We start from the raw sequence: 14,210 nt of genomic DNA, 5'->3' as shown, positions 1-14,210 counted from the left end.
AGTAAGTCCCACACACCCTTACTTGAGCATGGACATCCGACATGTCTGGTGGGTACAGGGGTGGAGCACTTGGGGCATGGCCCAAGTAGTAATCATTCCAAAGCAACCGATCCCATTGGGAAGATTCTCAGTTTCTATAAAATCATCAGGATAACTGAAGAGTAGCAATATGCAGTGGCTGCCTTGTTAATACCAAAGGGTAAGAAGCATTAAGAAAGATCATACATTTTACCAGAACAGTGGTTGGTGTTGGCAGTGGCAGAACTTCATGCTCCGACACCGGGGGGCGGAGAGAAGGAGGGGCGGGACTAGCGCACATCCCGGGGGCGTGGCGTGGCGCCCAGCATGGGCGGAGGGGCCAGCCGCGATGGCACCCCACCAGGATCGTGCTGCCGGGAGCAGTGCGCTCCCCCCGCACACCTCTTCCTCTGCCAGTGGGTGTTGGAAAACTGTGATTTAATACAAGCTCTCACCAAGTCCAGCAGAGCAGAGATTGAAAACCTAAGGGGCAGCCGGCATGGTGCTCTTCCAGATATCACTGAACTCCAACCCCCATCCTCCCTGACCATTAGCGATACCAGCTGAGACTGATGGGAACTGGAGTCCCCACCCCTGCCATATAAGGCTTAGCACAATGTAGTTGTGCATTTTTATGGGCTTGAAACTTCTGCAGAAGAGTAGCCTTTTCTACACATCAGATGTGTAAGCACAAATAAAAATGCCCGACTCTGCAATATGGAAAGAACAGAGGAAGTTACACATATATCCACTCTTCTTTGGGGTTGCATGGTGGGGGGAGCTCAGAAGTTCCCCGTATAAATACTGGCAAGGCCAAAGTCTGCCTGGCTTTATCAGTGTGTTCTCAATATCATTATCTGGAGGAATATTATATTCCAGTCTTCACTGGCAGGGGCAGATGGAAGTTGCAGTACAAAACAGCTAGAGAGCACCAGGTTGGCGAATGCTGCAGTATCCAGTTCAAAACAAATGGGAACCTTTTTATACCTGGCACTTGGTCTACCTAGCCCAGAATAGTGTACTTGGATTGGCAACAGCTCTCTAAAGTCTCTGGCACAGCTTTGTCCCAGCCCTGCCATCAGAAAATTGTCCAACACGACATGCCAGGGTTTGAATGTGGGACCTTCTGCAAAGCCTGCACACAACCACTGAGCTATTCCCTCCTCTCTAAAAAAAACACACACAAGAGAAACCCAAATTTAAATCCCTATATGCATTACAACGGTGGTGATTGTGTGTGTGTGTGTGTGTGTGTGTGTGTGTAAAAGCTGCATCGAAGCTACAGTTCACCCAGATTCTTAAATTTCAGGTCTTGTGCTCAGAGATGAAGAACCAAATGCAAAAGGAAACCAGCAAGAATTTTAATGTTAAAATCAGGCTTTGGCACCATTTCAGAGTACACTTGGACTTCAGCTCTTTCAACCAGGACTCCAAAGTCCACCAAGCATTTGTACAAGATGCCAATCTGACATTTTTAAAAAAAATTTTACTCACCCCTAGCCATCTTGCTCCTTTATTAGCAGCCTGTTGAATCTGCACTCTTTTGAGGGTGACATGGTAAACTGCGCCTTCCTCTACCTCTTCACCCCAATCCTGAATTGAGCTCTGCCGCAGGAAGAAAACAAACGCTTGACTTAAAACAACAACAACAGGTTGTTTCCACCAACAGCTGCAGAACTTGTTGCTGAGGGCTGACTGCACAGCCCAAGGGGTACAAAGCAAAATACAACTATCACAAAGACAAGACACTTGCCAAGCGAGGCTGATCTCTGGGATATACTTGGCAAGTTCTTCTCGCTTGTGGTATCAGGAGACCATGAGTTTCCACTTAGCTTTCCCCGTCCCCACCACACACAATCGGCTAGGACTGCACATATTTCAAATAGTTTTGCCATGTCTTTTCACAAGGAAATGCTTCCAACTTACCACCAACTAGCATTATCATTACTTTTACCACTGCAGAGACAGCTGCAGGTTTAAAGTAATTAATTACTCAGAAAGACAGATAGTCCTCTAACAGGCATGTAAATTACAGTAAATCTTAATTTTAATATTTTTTCAGGATGTGCAAGGATTATCCGTCTTAGTGATGTCCACCAAAGTTTGTTTGTTTTTTAAGTCACACATGCCAGAAAGCTGAGAGGAAAAACTATCATAACATCTCTTAAACTGGATTGGAAATCTGTTCTGCAACAAACCTCTGGGTTTGTTGATTAATATAGATTTAAGCAGCTCTTTGTGGCTGACCAAGGAAGAAAATACCCCCAGTTTATCAAAAAGTTTGTCCAGCTAGCTTCCTTTCCTACTGTTTCCCGCCGCCCCCGTTCCTTCCCACACCAAGCGCAGCGACAGAAAAGTTCATTAGTTTGCAGAGAAGCATCGTTTTAACAATAGCGAGTCACACTAAGCAGCAGGAAAGGTTCTAAAAAGATACTTTCAGTTACTCCCTGCAGAGCCAGCCGGGGAGAGAGGGAAGGACATGTCCGCTCCCGAAAGAAGGAGTCACTGCCTAAAAGAGAAGCCTCGGGAAAGGGAAAGGCGGCGGCGAGCTCATTACCATTTTAGCTCTCCCGAGCAGCTTCATCCTGAGCCTCCTCGGCGGCCCTCGGAAGGCGCATGGCGCTCCTGCCCGCGGCTCCTCCCAGCCCCTCCGGCCCCGGCCGAGGCTCCTCTCCGCCGGCGCTGCTCTGCGCTCCGCGGCCCCGGCAGGCAGCAACACCCAGAGCCGGCGCGGCGCGCAGACTCCGCCCCGACCCAGGCAGAGGGAGGCCAGGCTTTCCTGTTGATGCTTCTCTCTCGCGGCTTCCAAGCCAGAAAGACTCTCTCGGCCTCCGCGACGCCAAGCCCGAGCCCAGCCTCCCCAGAGAAGCGGGGGGGGGGGGGGCGAGGGGCAGCTCCACTTCTGTTCTCCGGACACGTCCCCCCGCCAGGGGCTCACAAGGGAACGTGGCGCTGCTAAGGGGAAGAGGAGGAAGAAGAAGCAACGGGAAATGGTACTTCAAGCTCCCCAAAGTCACCAGGTGAAGGAGGCGCTAGTCTTGAGAGTTCACCCAATAATTAGTCTTGAGCCCTGACTTTATCCAAATGATCACCCGGGTTCGGAGCTGAAGGGATGGAAAGGGGGAGGGAAAGAGTGAGAGCATTTCCACAACTTCCGAAGTTGAAAGTGCCATCCAACTTTTTCACACTGACTGTGACACACACAAACATGGTTCATGTGCAACAGAACAGAGATCAAACATACACTGCAGACATTACACGTGAAGGCTTCACATCTGCATTAAGGACGTCTCACATGGGAAAATGCTGTTAGACCCATGAATATATATGGAATCAAACTTCCCAAAAAGTAACACAGGAAATGCAAAAGTAGCAGTAGGGAAATACCTTCATTAGGACCAGCTAAAATGTCACACAAGGGTAGTAAGCCTTTTGAGTTCTCCAGGCTGGATGATAACCTTCCCCATGGAAGAAAAAAAAAGATGTTCCTGGCAATGCTGGAAAAGGCCAAAGGCTGATCCATATTGGCATTTAATATGGATTTGAAACAGTTTGTGGTTTTTTTATTGATTGATTGATTGATTGCAAGCACCCACACAATGTCCTCATCCAAGTGGGAGTCTGTACTTTCCCCTTGCTAAATTCAGATTTTCCCAAATTGTGGATAATCTAAAAAGGGGAGAAAATCCAATATAAAATCACACATTACATGACAGTGGATACACTGAGGTGTATTGTGTGGGTGGGCTTTTTGTGCAGTGACATTTTGCTGAGTGCCATCTATCGTCGCACCCACAATTTTCACTTTCTTTCTATAAGCTCAAAGCAAACCCTGCTTTTTTCCACCAGTTGCTGCTGAAGGCAGGTTCACAGTATTTTTATTTTAAAAGAGCTCTTATGCACAGAGCTGTTTTTGCACAAAACATATGTATTAAAAAGAAAACATAATTAATTAATTAATTAAATTTCTATGATGCCCTTCATCCAAATATCTCAGGGCAGTTTACAATATAAAATTTGTCCTTGCAGGTACAGGAATCAGGAAAGTAAAACTCAGTGTTGCTGACATCTGAGTAGATATTTGGAAGACTGCAGTGGAAATGATTAGATAATGACCCAACAATTTGTTTCTAATAAATAAAATATCTGGAGGCGGGGAAAGTGTTCTACTTTGAAAAAACACATCCAAAGTCAGTAGCGCATTTATAGCCAGTAGCCTTACTGTTTACAATAGGGCACCACAAATCAAGATGGTTCTAGACTGCACAGTAAAGTTGCATCCAAGTTGAAAAAACATGAATTTTCTTTTCTTTCAAGCATTAAAAGCCTGGAGGTCATCACATGAAGATTATTAAATAAAGTATGTCAGAATTAAGAAAAAGGACAAGAGTTTGTACACACTCTGTGAACACCAAAAATTTAGGTGTTCCCACAACATGAGCAGCACTGGTCTGTTGCACTTTTTAAAAAAATCTACAGTATAATTTATTTGAGGAAAACCCCATCAGACCTGAGACTGACTTCTGAGCAGATTTGCACAGAATTGGGAATTACAATGTGACATAGCCATGGTGAAAATTGAGACAGGGTGCTCTTTATTCTGGATTAGTTAACCCAAAATACTTTTGTCTCTGGCTCCACCCACCATTGGTTCTTGGTCTGCTCACTGCTGGCAATGCAGCCCCTAGCAGAAAATAAGGCTGTCCACTCGGCCTCATCAAGTAAAAATGGAATTAACAAATACCACAATGTAGCATTTTGAAGCACCAGTTATTACCTCTGCTAAATTGATTTAACAGACATACTGGGTATTCATTAGGGGACCTGAGCTTACTCAGATAAATTTCTTTTGGCTCTAAAATCACACACAACCTCAAATTAATCAAATAACTGAATCAGTATTATTGTCTATATTTTATCAAGATTTAACCCTATGCCAAAATTTTATGAACACTTGCCAGAATTTAAACAGATGACTATTTCCCCTTTTAAAATGCATTAATTTATCTATCTATATTATTTTGGCTATACTTAATATTTTGGCTATACAGGATCATCCATCCTTAACTATTTGTAGGCACTAATTTACTCAAATTTATAAAAGGTATTTTCTGGTCTAATGGAGTTCCAAGAAACTTCTGAAGGCAAGGGAAACAGGGAACAGGACATTTCATTTCTTTGTTCTCAAATGCCCTTGGTCAGCTGGAGGTAAAGGAAGTGTCTGAATTGGCTTGTAGGAAGAGCTTAGAATGAGTCTATGATAATAGCTATTGCACTGTAGAGAGAGCAAGTTCAGAGCAAGATAAAAAAAAATAATAGTCTTATCTGGTAATCTGAAATGTTTACTTGATTAGAACTGGGATTTTCAATATCTCTGGTTTATCCATTTCCTAGAACTACTTTTAATGATTCTTTGAAATAGCCTTGGGGAAAACAGTAACAATAAGTACATACATGTCTCACAAAATTGCTAGACGCAAAGCCAACTGTGTACCGGTAATTACCACAGCAGTTGAGAGCAAGGAAATCACGGAGCTTCTTTCCCTATTCTGAAAGGAAAATCAGAAGGATACATTTACCAGCATCTAAGTAGGAATACAAGGGACGCGGGTGGCGCTGTGGGTAAAACCTCAGTGCCTAGGACTTGCCGATCGTATGGTCGGCGGTTCGAATCCCTGCGGCGGGGTGAGCTCCCGTCGTTCGGTCCCAGCTCCTGCCCACTTAGCAGTTCGAAAGCACTCTTAAGTGCAAGTAGATAAATAGGGACCGCTTTATAGCGTTTTATAGCGGGAAGGTAAACGGCGTTTCCGTGTGCTGCGCTGGTGCTGGCTCACCAGAGCAGCTTCATCACGCTGGCCACATGACCCGGAAGTGTCTTCGGACGGCACCGGCTCACGGCCTCTAGACCGAGATGAACACGCAACCCTAGAATCATAGAATCATAGAGTTGGAATAGACCACAAGGGCCATCGAGTCCAACCCCCTGCCAAGAGTCGGACACGACTGGCCCGTACGGGCAGGGGTACCTTTACCTTTAAGTAGGAATACAATTTGAAGGTCTCTGAGCTCATGCATGAGATGTCACGTGTCATGACCTCAATATTATAGGACTCCCACTCCAGGGAGGCTGGCTGTAGTCCAACTTTACAAGTTTTCAATTTAAAAAAAAACAAATAAGGGCTTTTATTTTCAAAGATTTGCTATAATCCATGATAATGTTCAATTTGGAATAAATAAATGGTTTCTGTTACTTTGATATTGAACAAATGTTCAGGATCCATATTCCAGAAGACACTGTTAGAATCCTTTGTAACTATTTGAAGAGCACTGTATAAAAACTAGAGCAAGAAATGATGATCTGATTAGTTTTCTATGATCTTTAATGCAGCAGTAAAGGATGACATTTGCGTGTGTGTGTGTGTGTGTGTGTGTGTGTGGTGTGTGTCTTTGTCTCTGTGTGTGAAACAAAGGTACAATACTCCATTTGGAAGCATAAATTTAGCATTAACGTAAGCCCATTATTGTTTTTCTCTTTGATTCTGAAGTGGTTTTGTAACAGATTTAAAAAGGTAAGGAACTAGAGTATTCATACAGAATGCTTGCTCTGAAACCAGCTAGGAAAGTCAGCTAGGTGTTCTTTGCTGGATCTAATTAGTAAAGCAATGACAAACCTAGACTGCATCTTAAAAAGCAGAGACATCACCTTGCCAACAAAGGCCCATATAGTTAAAGCTATGGTTTTCCCAGTAGTGATGTATGGAAGTGAGAGCTGGACCATAAAGAAGGCTTTTCGCCGAAGAATTGATGCTTTTGAATTATGGTGCTGGAGGAGACTCTTGAGAGTCCCATGGACTGCAAGAAGATCAAACCTCTCCATTCTTAAGGAAATCAGCCCTGAGTGCTCACTGGAAGGACAGAGACTGAAACTGAGGCTCCAATACTTTGGCCAACTCATGAGAAGAGAAGACTCCCTGGAAAAGACCCTGATGTTGGGAAAGATGGAGGGCACAAGAAGAAGGGGACGGCAGAGGACAAGATGGTTGGACAGTGTTCTCGAAGCTACCAGCATGAGGGAGGCAGTGGAAGACAGGAGTGCCTGGTGTGCTCTGGTCCATGGGGTGACGAAGAGTTGGACATGACTAAACAACTAAACAACAACAACTATTAGTAAAGCTGCATTCTGGCAAGTCTTGGGGGCTGAAATGCCAATATACATTAAAGCCATCCTAGTTCTACCAGTCTTATCCACTTACCTGCCGACTTGAATCCCAAGCACCGCTGCACGAGAAGTAACAGCTAATGCTTCTGAAAGAGGGCAACCTATGTCCCATCTACCCACCCAAACGTTTCCATGGCTCCACTTTTATAAAACTCAGCCAGCCAATAAAACCCGCTCCTATCAGATACAATAGTAAAAAGAACTTCCATGTTCAGAGGTAAAGGTAAAGGACCCCTGACCATTAGGTCCAGTCATGACTGACTCTGGGGTTGCGGTGCTCATCTCATGGCATACAGCTTCCGGGTCATGTGGCCAGCATGACTAAGCTGCTTCTGGCGAACCAGAGCAGCGCATGGAAACACTGTTTACCTTCCCGCCGGAGCAATACCTATTTATCTACTTGCACTTTGACGTGCTTTCGAACTGCTAGGTTGGCAGGAGCAGGGACCGAGCAACAGGAGCTCACCCCGTCGCGGGGATTCGAACCGCCGACCTTCTGATCGGCAAGTCCTAGGCTCTGTGGTTTAACCCACAGTGCCACCCGTGTCCCTAGATGTTCAGAGGTAGTACATCTCTAAATAGGTAAAGGTAACTGAACGGTTAAGTCCAGTCAAAGACGACTATGTGGTTGCGGCGCTCATCTTGCTTTCAGGCTGAGGGAGCTGGCGTTTGTCCACAGCTTTCTGGGTCATGTGGCCAGCAGGACTAAGCCACTTCTGGCACAAGAAGACACCGTTATGAGTGCCAGAGCGCACAGAAACACCCGTTACCTTCCCGCCACAGTGGTACCTATTTATCTACTTGCACTGGTGTGCTTTTGAACTGCCATCCCAGGGATGTGGGTGGTACTGTGGTCTGAGTACTGAGTGGTACTGTGGGTGGTACTGAGCCTCTTGGGCTTGTTGATTGTAAGGTTGGCCGTTTGAATCCCCACAATGGGGCGAGTTCCTGTTTCTCTGTCCTAGCTCCTGCCAACCTAGCAGTTCCCTCAGCCCCATAGTCGCCTTTGTCTGGACGTAACCATCCAGGGCTCCTTTACCTTACCTTTACCTCTAAATACCAGTTGCTAGGAACAAAGAATAGACTAGCAAGGGCATCACTTTTATGCCTTGCTTGTGAGTTTCCAGAGAGGCTGGCTGCTGTTAAACAGAATGGTGGACAGAGAGGGACTTTGGTCTGACCCAGCAGGGATCTTCTTAGGTCTTCATGCAATAAACAAACCCAATTAGCATTCCTCTACCCCAACACCATGCACTGAAACTATTTCCTCTTTACACATTAATTTCCTTCCCAGATTCCCCCTCAAATTGTTCCCCCTTCCAAAAATTCACTGATCAGATTTCCAGTTACAAAAATTATTATCCCTAGATTCTCCCCAGTTGTGCCCACTACTGCTCTCATCCAAAGAAACAAACAGAGAAGTGAGGGAGGAAGGAGGTCTACATTAGTCTGGGGAGCTACAAAAATTATACAATAAAGCAAATTGTTACTGAGAGCTAATTGAGGCATTACAGAAAAGGGCATAATTTTGGGAACCGCAATGGCATGCAAATACTGATGTGGACATAATACTTTACACACATTTCAGTGACAGATGCTTAAACAGAGGTGTGCCCCTGCAATTTCACTGATGATTTTGATCTTACTGTGAGAATAAGCCTTTGACATGTTATCATGTTAGAAAACAGAGAATGCTGCAAACTCTCAGAAGCCCAGCTCAGCATCCAGCATCAAGAGGTAAGGAAATGACAGTGTGACGTTTTAAGCTGCCCCACTGCAAAAAGTCAGCTTGCTACATCTCCCCTCCTCTGCTTGCATGTCTCCAAAATGACAGGAAGGGAGGCCAGGGACCCAAAGCCATTGGTGCACACCTGGGCCAAAAAGTGGAAATGGAATCAGCACCACCCAGTCACCCAAACTGGCACATTTATTTACCTGTTTAATGCACGCCAATATGTAGAAATTTATTTCTACTAATTTATTTAGATTGCATACATTCACACTGATTCTTGATTGGGTTTGGCATGCTGTGACTCTCCATGAGAAGCCATGGCTGCAGTGCGGACTGGCAACTCCACCTCCATGCTTGCCGTTGGTGCAGGCATAGGGACGTGGTATTGCCTTCTACATTGCTGGAGGGTGGAATTGGAAAGCTTGACTGCAGCTTTCTAGGGCACAGGTGGGCAACCTGTTGCCCTCCAGATGTTGCTCCTACATCTCCCATCACCCCTGACTCTTGACCATGCCGGCATCTGGAGCATCTGAAGTCCAACAGCATCTGGAGGGCCACAGGTATCAGTCCTTTCCATAATTTGCACTGGAGAATAAGGTTAGCTATGCATGCATGCACAACTTAAATCGTACAGTTGACAAGCTCTGTGGATAAAGTCTAAATTGCATTCCCAGTACAGGATTTTCCAAGGCTCATAACTTGTTTAATTCAAAGCCAAAACTCTAAGCACTTCCCAGCGAGAGCAGTTTCCATGCCAAATTTCAGAATGCACCCCCACCACCACTCTGGCAAAAACAAGACAGCTAAAGAAATGCTGTGAAGTGGGTAAGGGAGGCTTCCCCCACCCCACTCTTTCCATATTAGTTTTTGGGCTCAAGCTTTCCAAAAACTTAATGACCAAAAAGCAATCTACAGGCATGGTACTGCTCACAGAGAATGTTTCTCTTTTCAAATTTAGGTGACTGCTACAGCCTTGGGGAACACAACAAAACGTACTAGCCTATCCACTGAACATACACCTCCTACATTTAATGCCACCCTGGCTTGCCATCTCCCTGGCACCCTGTGGCCCCATCCCACATTATCACGGGAGCAGCCAAAGGACAGCTCCATCTTCTTCTTCTTTGGTGATCACTCGTAGCCAAGTAAGATTGTCTTAGAATCATAGAATCATAGTGTTCGAAGAGACCACAAGGGCCATCGAGTCCAACCCCCTGCCAAGCAGGAAACACCATCAGAGCACTCCTGACATATGGTTGTCAAGCCTCTGCTTAAAGACCTCCAAAGAAGGAGACTCCACCACACTCCTTGGCAGCAAATTCTACTGTCGAACAGCTCTTACTGTCAGGAAGTTCTTCCTAATGTTTAGGTGGAATCTTCTTTCTTGTAGTTTGGATCCATTGCTCCGTGTCCGCTTCTCTGGAGCAGCAGAAAACAACCTTTCTCCCTCCTCTATGTGACATCCTTTTATATATTTGAACATGGCTATCATATCACCGCTTAACCTCCTCTTCTCCAGGCTAAACATGCCCAGCTCCCTTAGCCGTTCCTCATAAGGCATCGTTTCCAGGCCTTTGACTATTTTGGTTGCCCTCCTCTGGACACGTTCCAGTTTGTCAGTGTCCTTCTTGAACTGTGGTGCCCAGAACTGGACACAGTACTCCAGGTGAGGTCTGACCAGAGCAGAATACAGTGGCACTATTACTTCCCTTGATCTAGATGCTATACTCCTATTGATGCAGCCCAGAATTGCATTGGCTTTTTTAGCTGCCGCGTCACACTGTTGGCTCATGTCAAGTTTGTGGTCAACCAAGACTCCTAGATCCTTTTCACATGTACTACTCTCAAGCCGGGTGTCCCCCATCTTGTATTTGTGCCTCTCATTTTTTTTGCCCAAGTGCAATACTTTACATTTCTCCCTGTTAAAATTCATCTTGTTTGTTTTGGCCCAGTTCTCTAATCTGTCAAGGTCATTTTGAAGTGTGATCCTGTCCTCTGGGGTGTTAGCCACCCATCCCAGTTTGGTGTCATCTGCAAATTTGATCAGGATGCCCTTGAGTCCATCATCCAAGTCGTTGATAAAGATGTTGAATAAGACCGGGCCCAAGACAGAACCCTGTGGCACCCCACTAGTCACTCTTCTCCAGGATGAAGAGGAACCATTGATGAGCACCCTTTGGGTTCGGTCAGTCAGCCAGTTACAAATCCACTGAGTGGTAGCATAGTCAAGACCGCATTTTACCAGCTTCTTTACAAGAATATCATGGGGCACCTTGTCAAATGCCTTGCTGAAATCAAGGTAGGCTACATCCACTGCGTTCCCTTCATCTACCAGGCCTGTAATTCTGTCAAAAAACGAGATCAGGTTAGTCTGACATGACTTATTTTTCAGAAATCCATGCTGACTATTGGTGATCACAGCATTCCTTTCTAGGTGCTCACAGACTGTTTGCTTAATGATCTGCTCCAGAATCTTCCCTGGTATTGATGTCAGACTGACTGGGCGGTAATTATTTGAGTCCTCTCTTTTCCCCTTTTTGAAAATAGGGACAACATTTGCCCTCCTCCAGTCTGCCGGGACTTTGCCTGTTCTCCAGGAATTCTCAAAGATGACTGCCAGTGGTTCTGAGATCACATCTGCCAGTTCTTTTAATACTCTTGGATGCAGTTCATCTGGCCCTGGAGACTTGAATACATCTAAACTAGCCAAGTATTCTTGTACTATCTCCTTAGTTATTCTGGGCTGTGTTTCCTCTGCTGAATCATTTGCTCCAAATTCTTCAGGTCGGGCATTGTTTTCTTTATCGGAGAAGACTGAGGCAAAGAAGGCATTGGGGAGTTCAGCCCTTTCTGTGTCCCCTGTTTGCATTTCACCATCTTCTCCTCTGAGTGACCCCACTGTTTCTTTGTTCTTCCTTTTGCTACGAACATACCCATAAAAACCTTTTTTGTTGCTTTTAACCTCTCTAGCAAGCCTGAGTTCATTCTGTGCTTTAGCTTTTCTGACTTTGTGTCTACACGTGCTGGCTATTTGTTTGAATTCCTCTTTGGTGGTTTCCCCCCTTTTCCATTTTTTGTACACATCCTTTTTTAATCTTAACTCAGTTAAAAGTTCTTTAGATAGCCACCCTGGCTTCTTTAGGCACCTTCCATGTTTCCGTCTCATTGGTATTGCCTGAAGTTGTGCTTTTACTATCTCCCTCTTAACAAACTCCCAGCCATCATGAACTCCCTTTCCTTTTAGTATTACTGTCCATGGGATCTCACCCAGCACTTCCCTAAGTTTTATGAAGTCGGCTTTCTTAAAGTCAAGAAATTGAGTCCTAGTATGCTTGGCTGCTCCTTTCCTCTGTATAGTAAACTTCAGAAGAGCATGATCACTCGCGCCTAATGATCCGTCCACTTCTACCCCACTAACCAGGTCATCAACATTGGTTAGGACCAAATCTAAAATGGCTGTTCCTCTTGTTGCTTCTCCCACTTTCTGGACAATGAAGTTGTCTGCAAGGCCAGTGAGGAATCTGTTTGACCTTATGCTCTTGGCTGAGTTTGACATCCAACAAATATCCGGGTAATTGAAGTCCCCCATTACTACTATCTCCCTTCCTTTTGCATGCTTGGCCATCTGTTCCAGGAAGGCATCATCTATGTCCTCCGTTTGGCTTGGGGATCTATAGTAAACTCCCACAATGAGGTCACTGTTATTCTTCTCTCCCTTAATTTTGACCCAAATGCTCTCACTTTGGCTTTGAGGTTCTAAATCTTGGATCTCTTCACAGGTATACACATCCCTGACATATAACGCCACTCCTCCTCCTTTCTTGTCTGGTCTGTTTCTCTGAAATAGATTGTATCCCCCCATTATTACATTCCAATCGTGGGACTTATCCCACCAGGTTTCAGTGATGCCTATTATGTCATATTTAGTTTGCTGTACCAAGAGCTCAAGCTCATCTTGTTTATTTCCCATGCTTTGTGCATTAGTGTACAGACATTGAAGTCCATTAATCATTCCCCCGTGTCTCTTATTTAAGGATTTTTTCCTCCCACCACTAGGTCTGCGTGCTGTTTGCTCCATTTGGTCTATGACATTTGGATGATCATCTTCATCAATTGATAGACTCCTACCTTCAGGAGCACTGTCTCCCTCCCCCACATTAGTCAGTTTAAAGCCCTCCTGATGAGGTTTCTGAGATTTTTGGCAAAAACATTCCTCCCAACCGTTGTGAGGTGCAGCCCATCGCTTGCCAGAAGTCCATCTTCAAGAAACTGCAGTCCGTGATCTAAGAATCCAAACCGTTCCTGTTTACACCATTTGCGAAGCCAGCTGTTCACTTCCACTATTTTCCCCTCTCTCCCTGGGCCACGTCGTTCAACTGGGAGGACAGATGAGATGACAATTTGTGCATTTAATTGCTTCAATGTCCTGCCCAGAGCCTCGTAGTCTCTTTTGATCTTCTGGAGGCTATTGCTTGCAGTGTCATTGGTTCCCACATGAACCAAGAGGAAGGGGTATTTGTCAGTGGGTTTTATGATTCCTTGCAGTCGTTCAGTTACATCTTGGATCTTAGCCCCGGGGAGATAGCATACTTCCCAAGACATCTTGTCAGGCCCACAGATCACTGCTTCTGTTCCCCTCAGTAGGGAATCCCCCATCACCACTACACGCCTCCTCTTAGGTTTGGTCGGGGTTCTTCCGTGAGCTGTACGTTCCAAGGTCGCCTGCACATTCCCTGAGGACTGACTTTGCTGCTCGTCTTCATATACCTGATCGACTGTAATGAGGGAGAGATCCTCAAATGGAGTCTGCTCTTCGTCTTCCATGCTAGGGGAGAGGACCTCAAAGCGATTGTGTATTTCTAAACAATCAGAGCGAACCCTGGGCCTCCTACTTCTTTGAGTCACGTTTCTCCATATATCTGGCTCCTGTGTTGGTGAACTAGCCTCCTTCTCAGGGGAGTCCCCTGTCTCCTCCTTGGTGGAGACGGTGTGCTCTGTTGCTTCCAAGAAGAGCTCCAGCTCTCTAATTCTTTGGAGCGTAGCTACACGTTCCTCCAGTTACTGGACTTTGTCTTCTAAGAGGGCAATCAACATGCAATTGCTGCAGGTAAAGCTGCCTGCAACCTTTGGCAAGATGGCAAACATTGCACAGGAACCGCAGGCGACTGCAGCTGTTCCCTCCCCCTCCATCTTAAGAACGTGTCGTTGGAGGTGGCTACAGCGGTCCTCCATCATAAAAAG

The 14,210-nt window shown here is 45.4% G+C and overlaps 1 protein-coding gene across 4 annotated transcripts in view; it reads right to left on the bottom strand.

Moving 5' to 3' along the window:
* The window catches only part of RGL1 (ral guanine nucleotide dissociation stimulator like 1), a 135,896-nt gene that overhangs the window by 99,396 nt on the left and 22,290 nt on the right, over positions 1 to 14,210 (bottom strand). Inside the window, exons 1-2 of one of the 4 annotated variants that reach the window (XM_081012132.1) lie at positions 2,576 to 2,729; positions 1,513 to 1,623 (exon numbers count right to left, since the gene is read on the bottom strand). The exons of 1 other annotated variant lie outside the window; for it this stretch is intronic. In XM_081012132.1, coding sequence (XP_080868258.1) covers positions 1,513 to 1,623; positions 2,576 to 2,602 — 138 coding nt within the window. In that variant the 5' untranslated portion in view covers positions 2,603 to 2,729. Of the gene's footprint in view, positions 1 to 1,512; positions 1,624 to 2,575; positions 2,730 to 14,210 lie in introns of those variants that run through there. 2 more of the 4 variants (XM_081012131.1, XM_081012134.1) reach the window with 2 other exon arrangements.

Source organism: Podarcis pityusensis (genome assembly GCF_964106645.2).
Source record: "Podarcis pityusensis genome assembly, chromosome: 6".
Classification (NCBI taxonomy): Eukaryota; Metazoa; Chordata; class Lepidosauria; order Squamata; family Lacertidae; genus Podarcis; species Podarcis pityusensis.
Note: the sequence above shows the minus strand (reverse complement) of the source record. Positions and strands in the feature narration are given on the sequence as shown.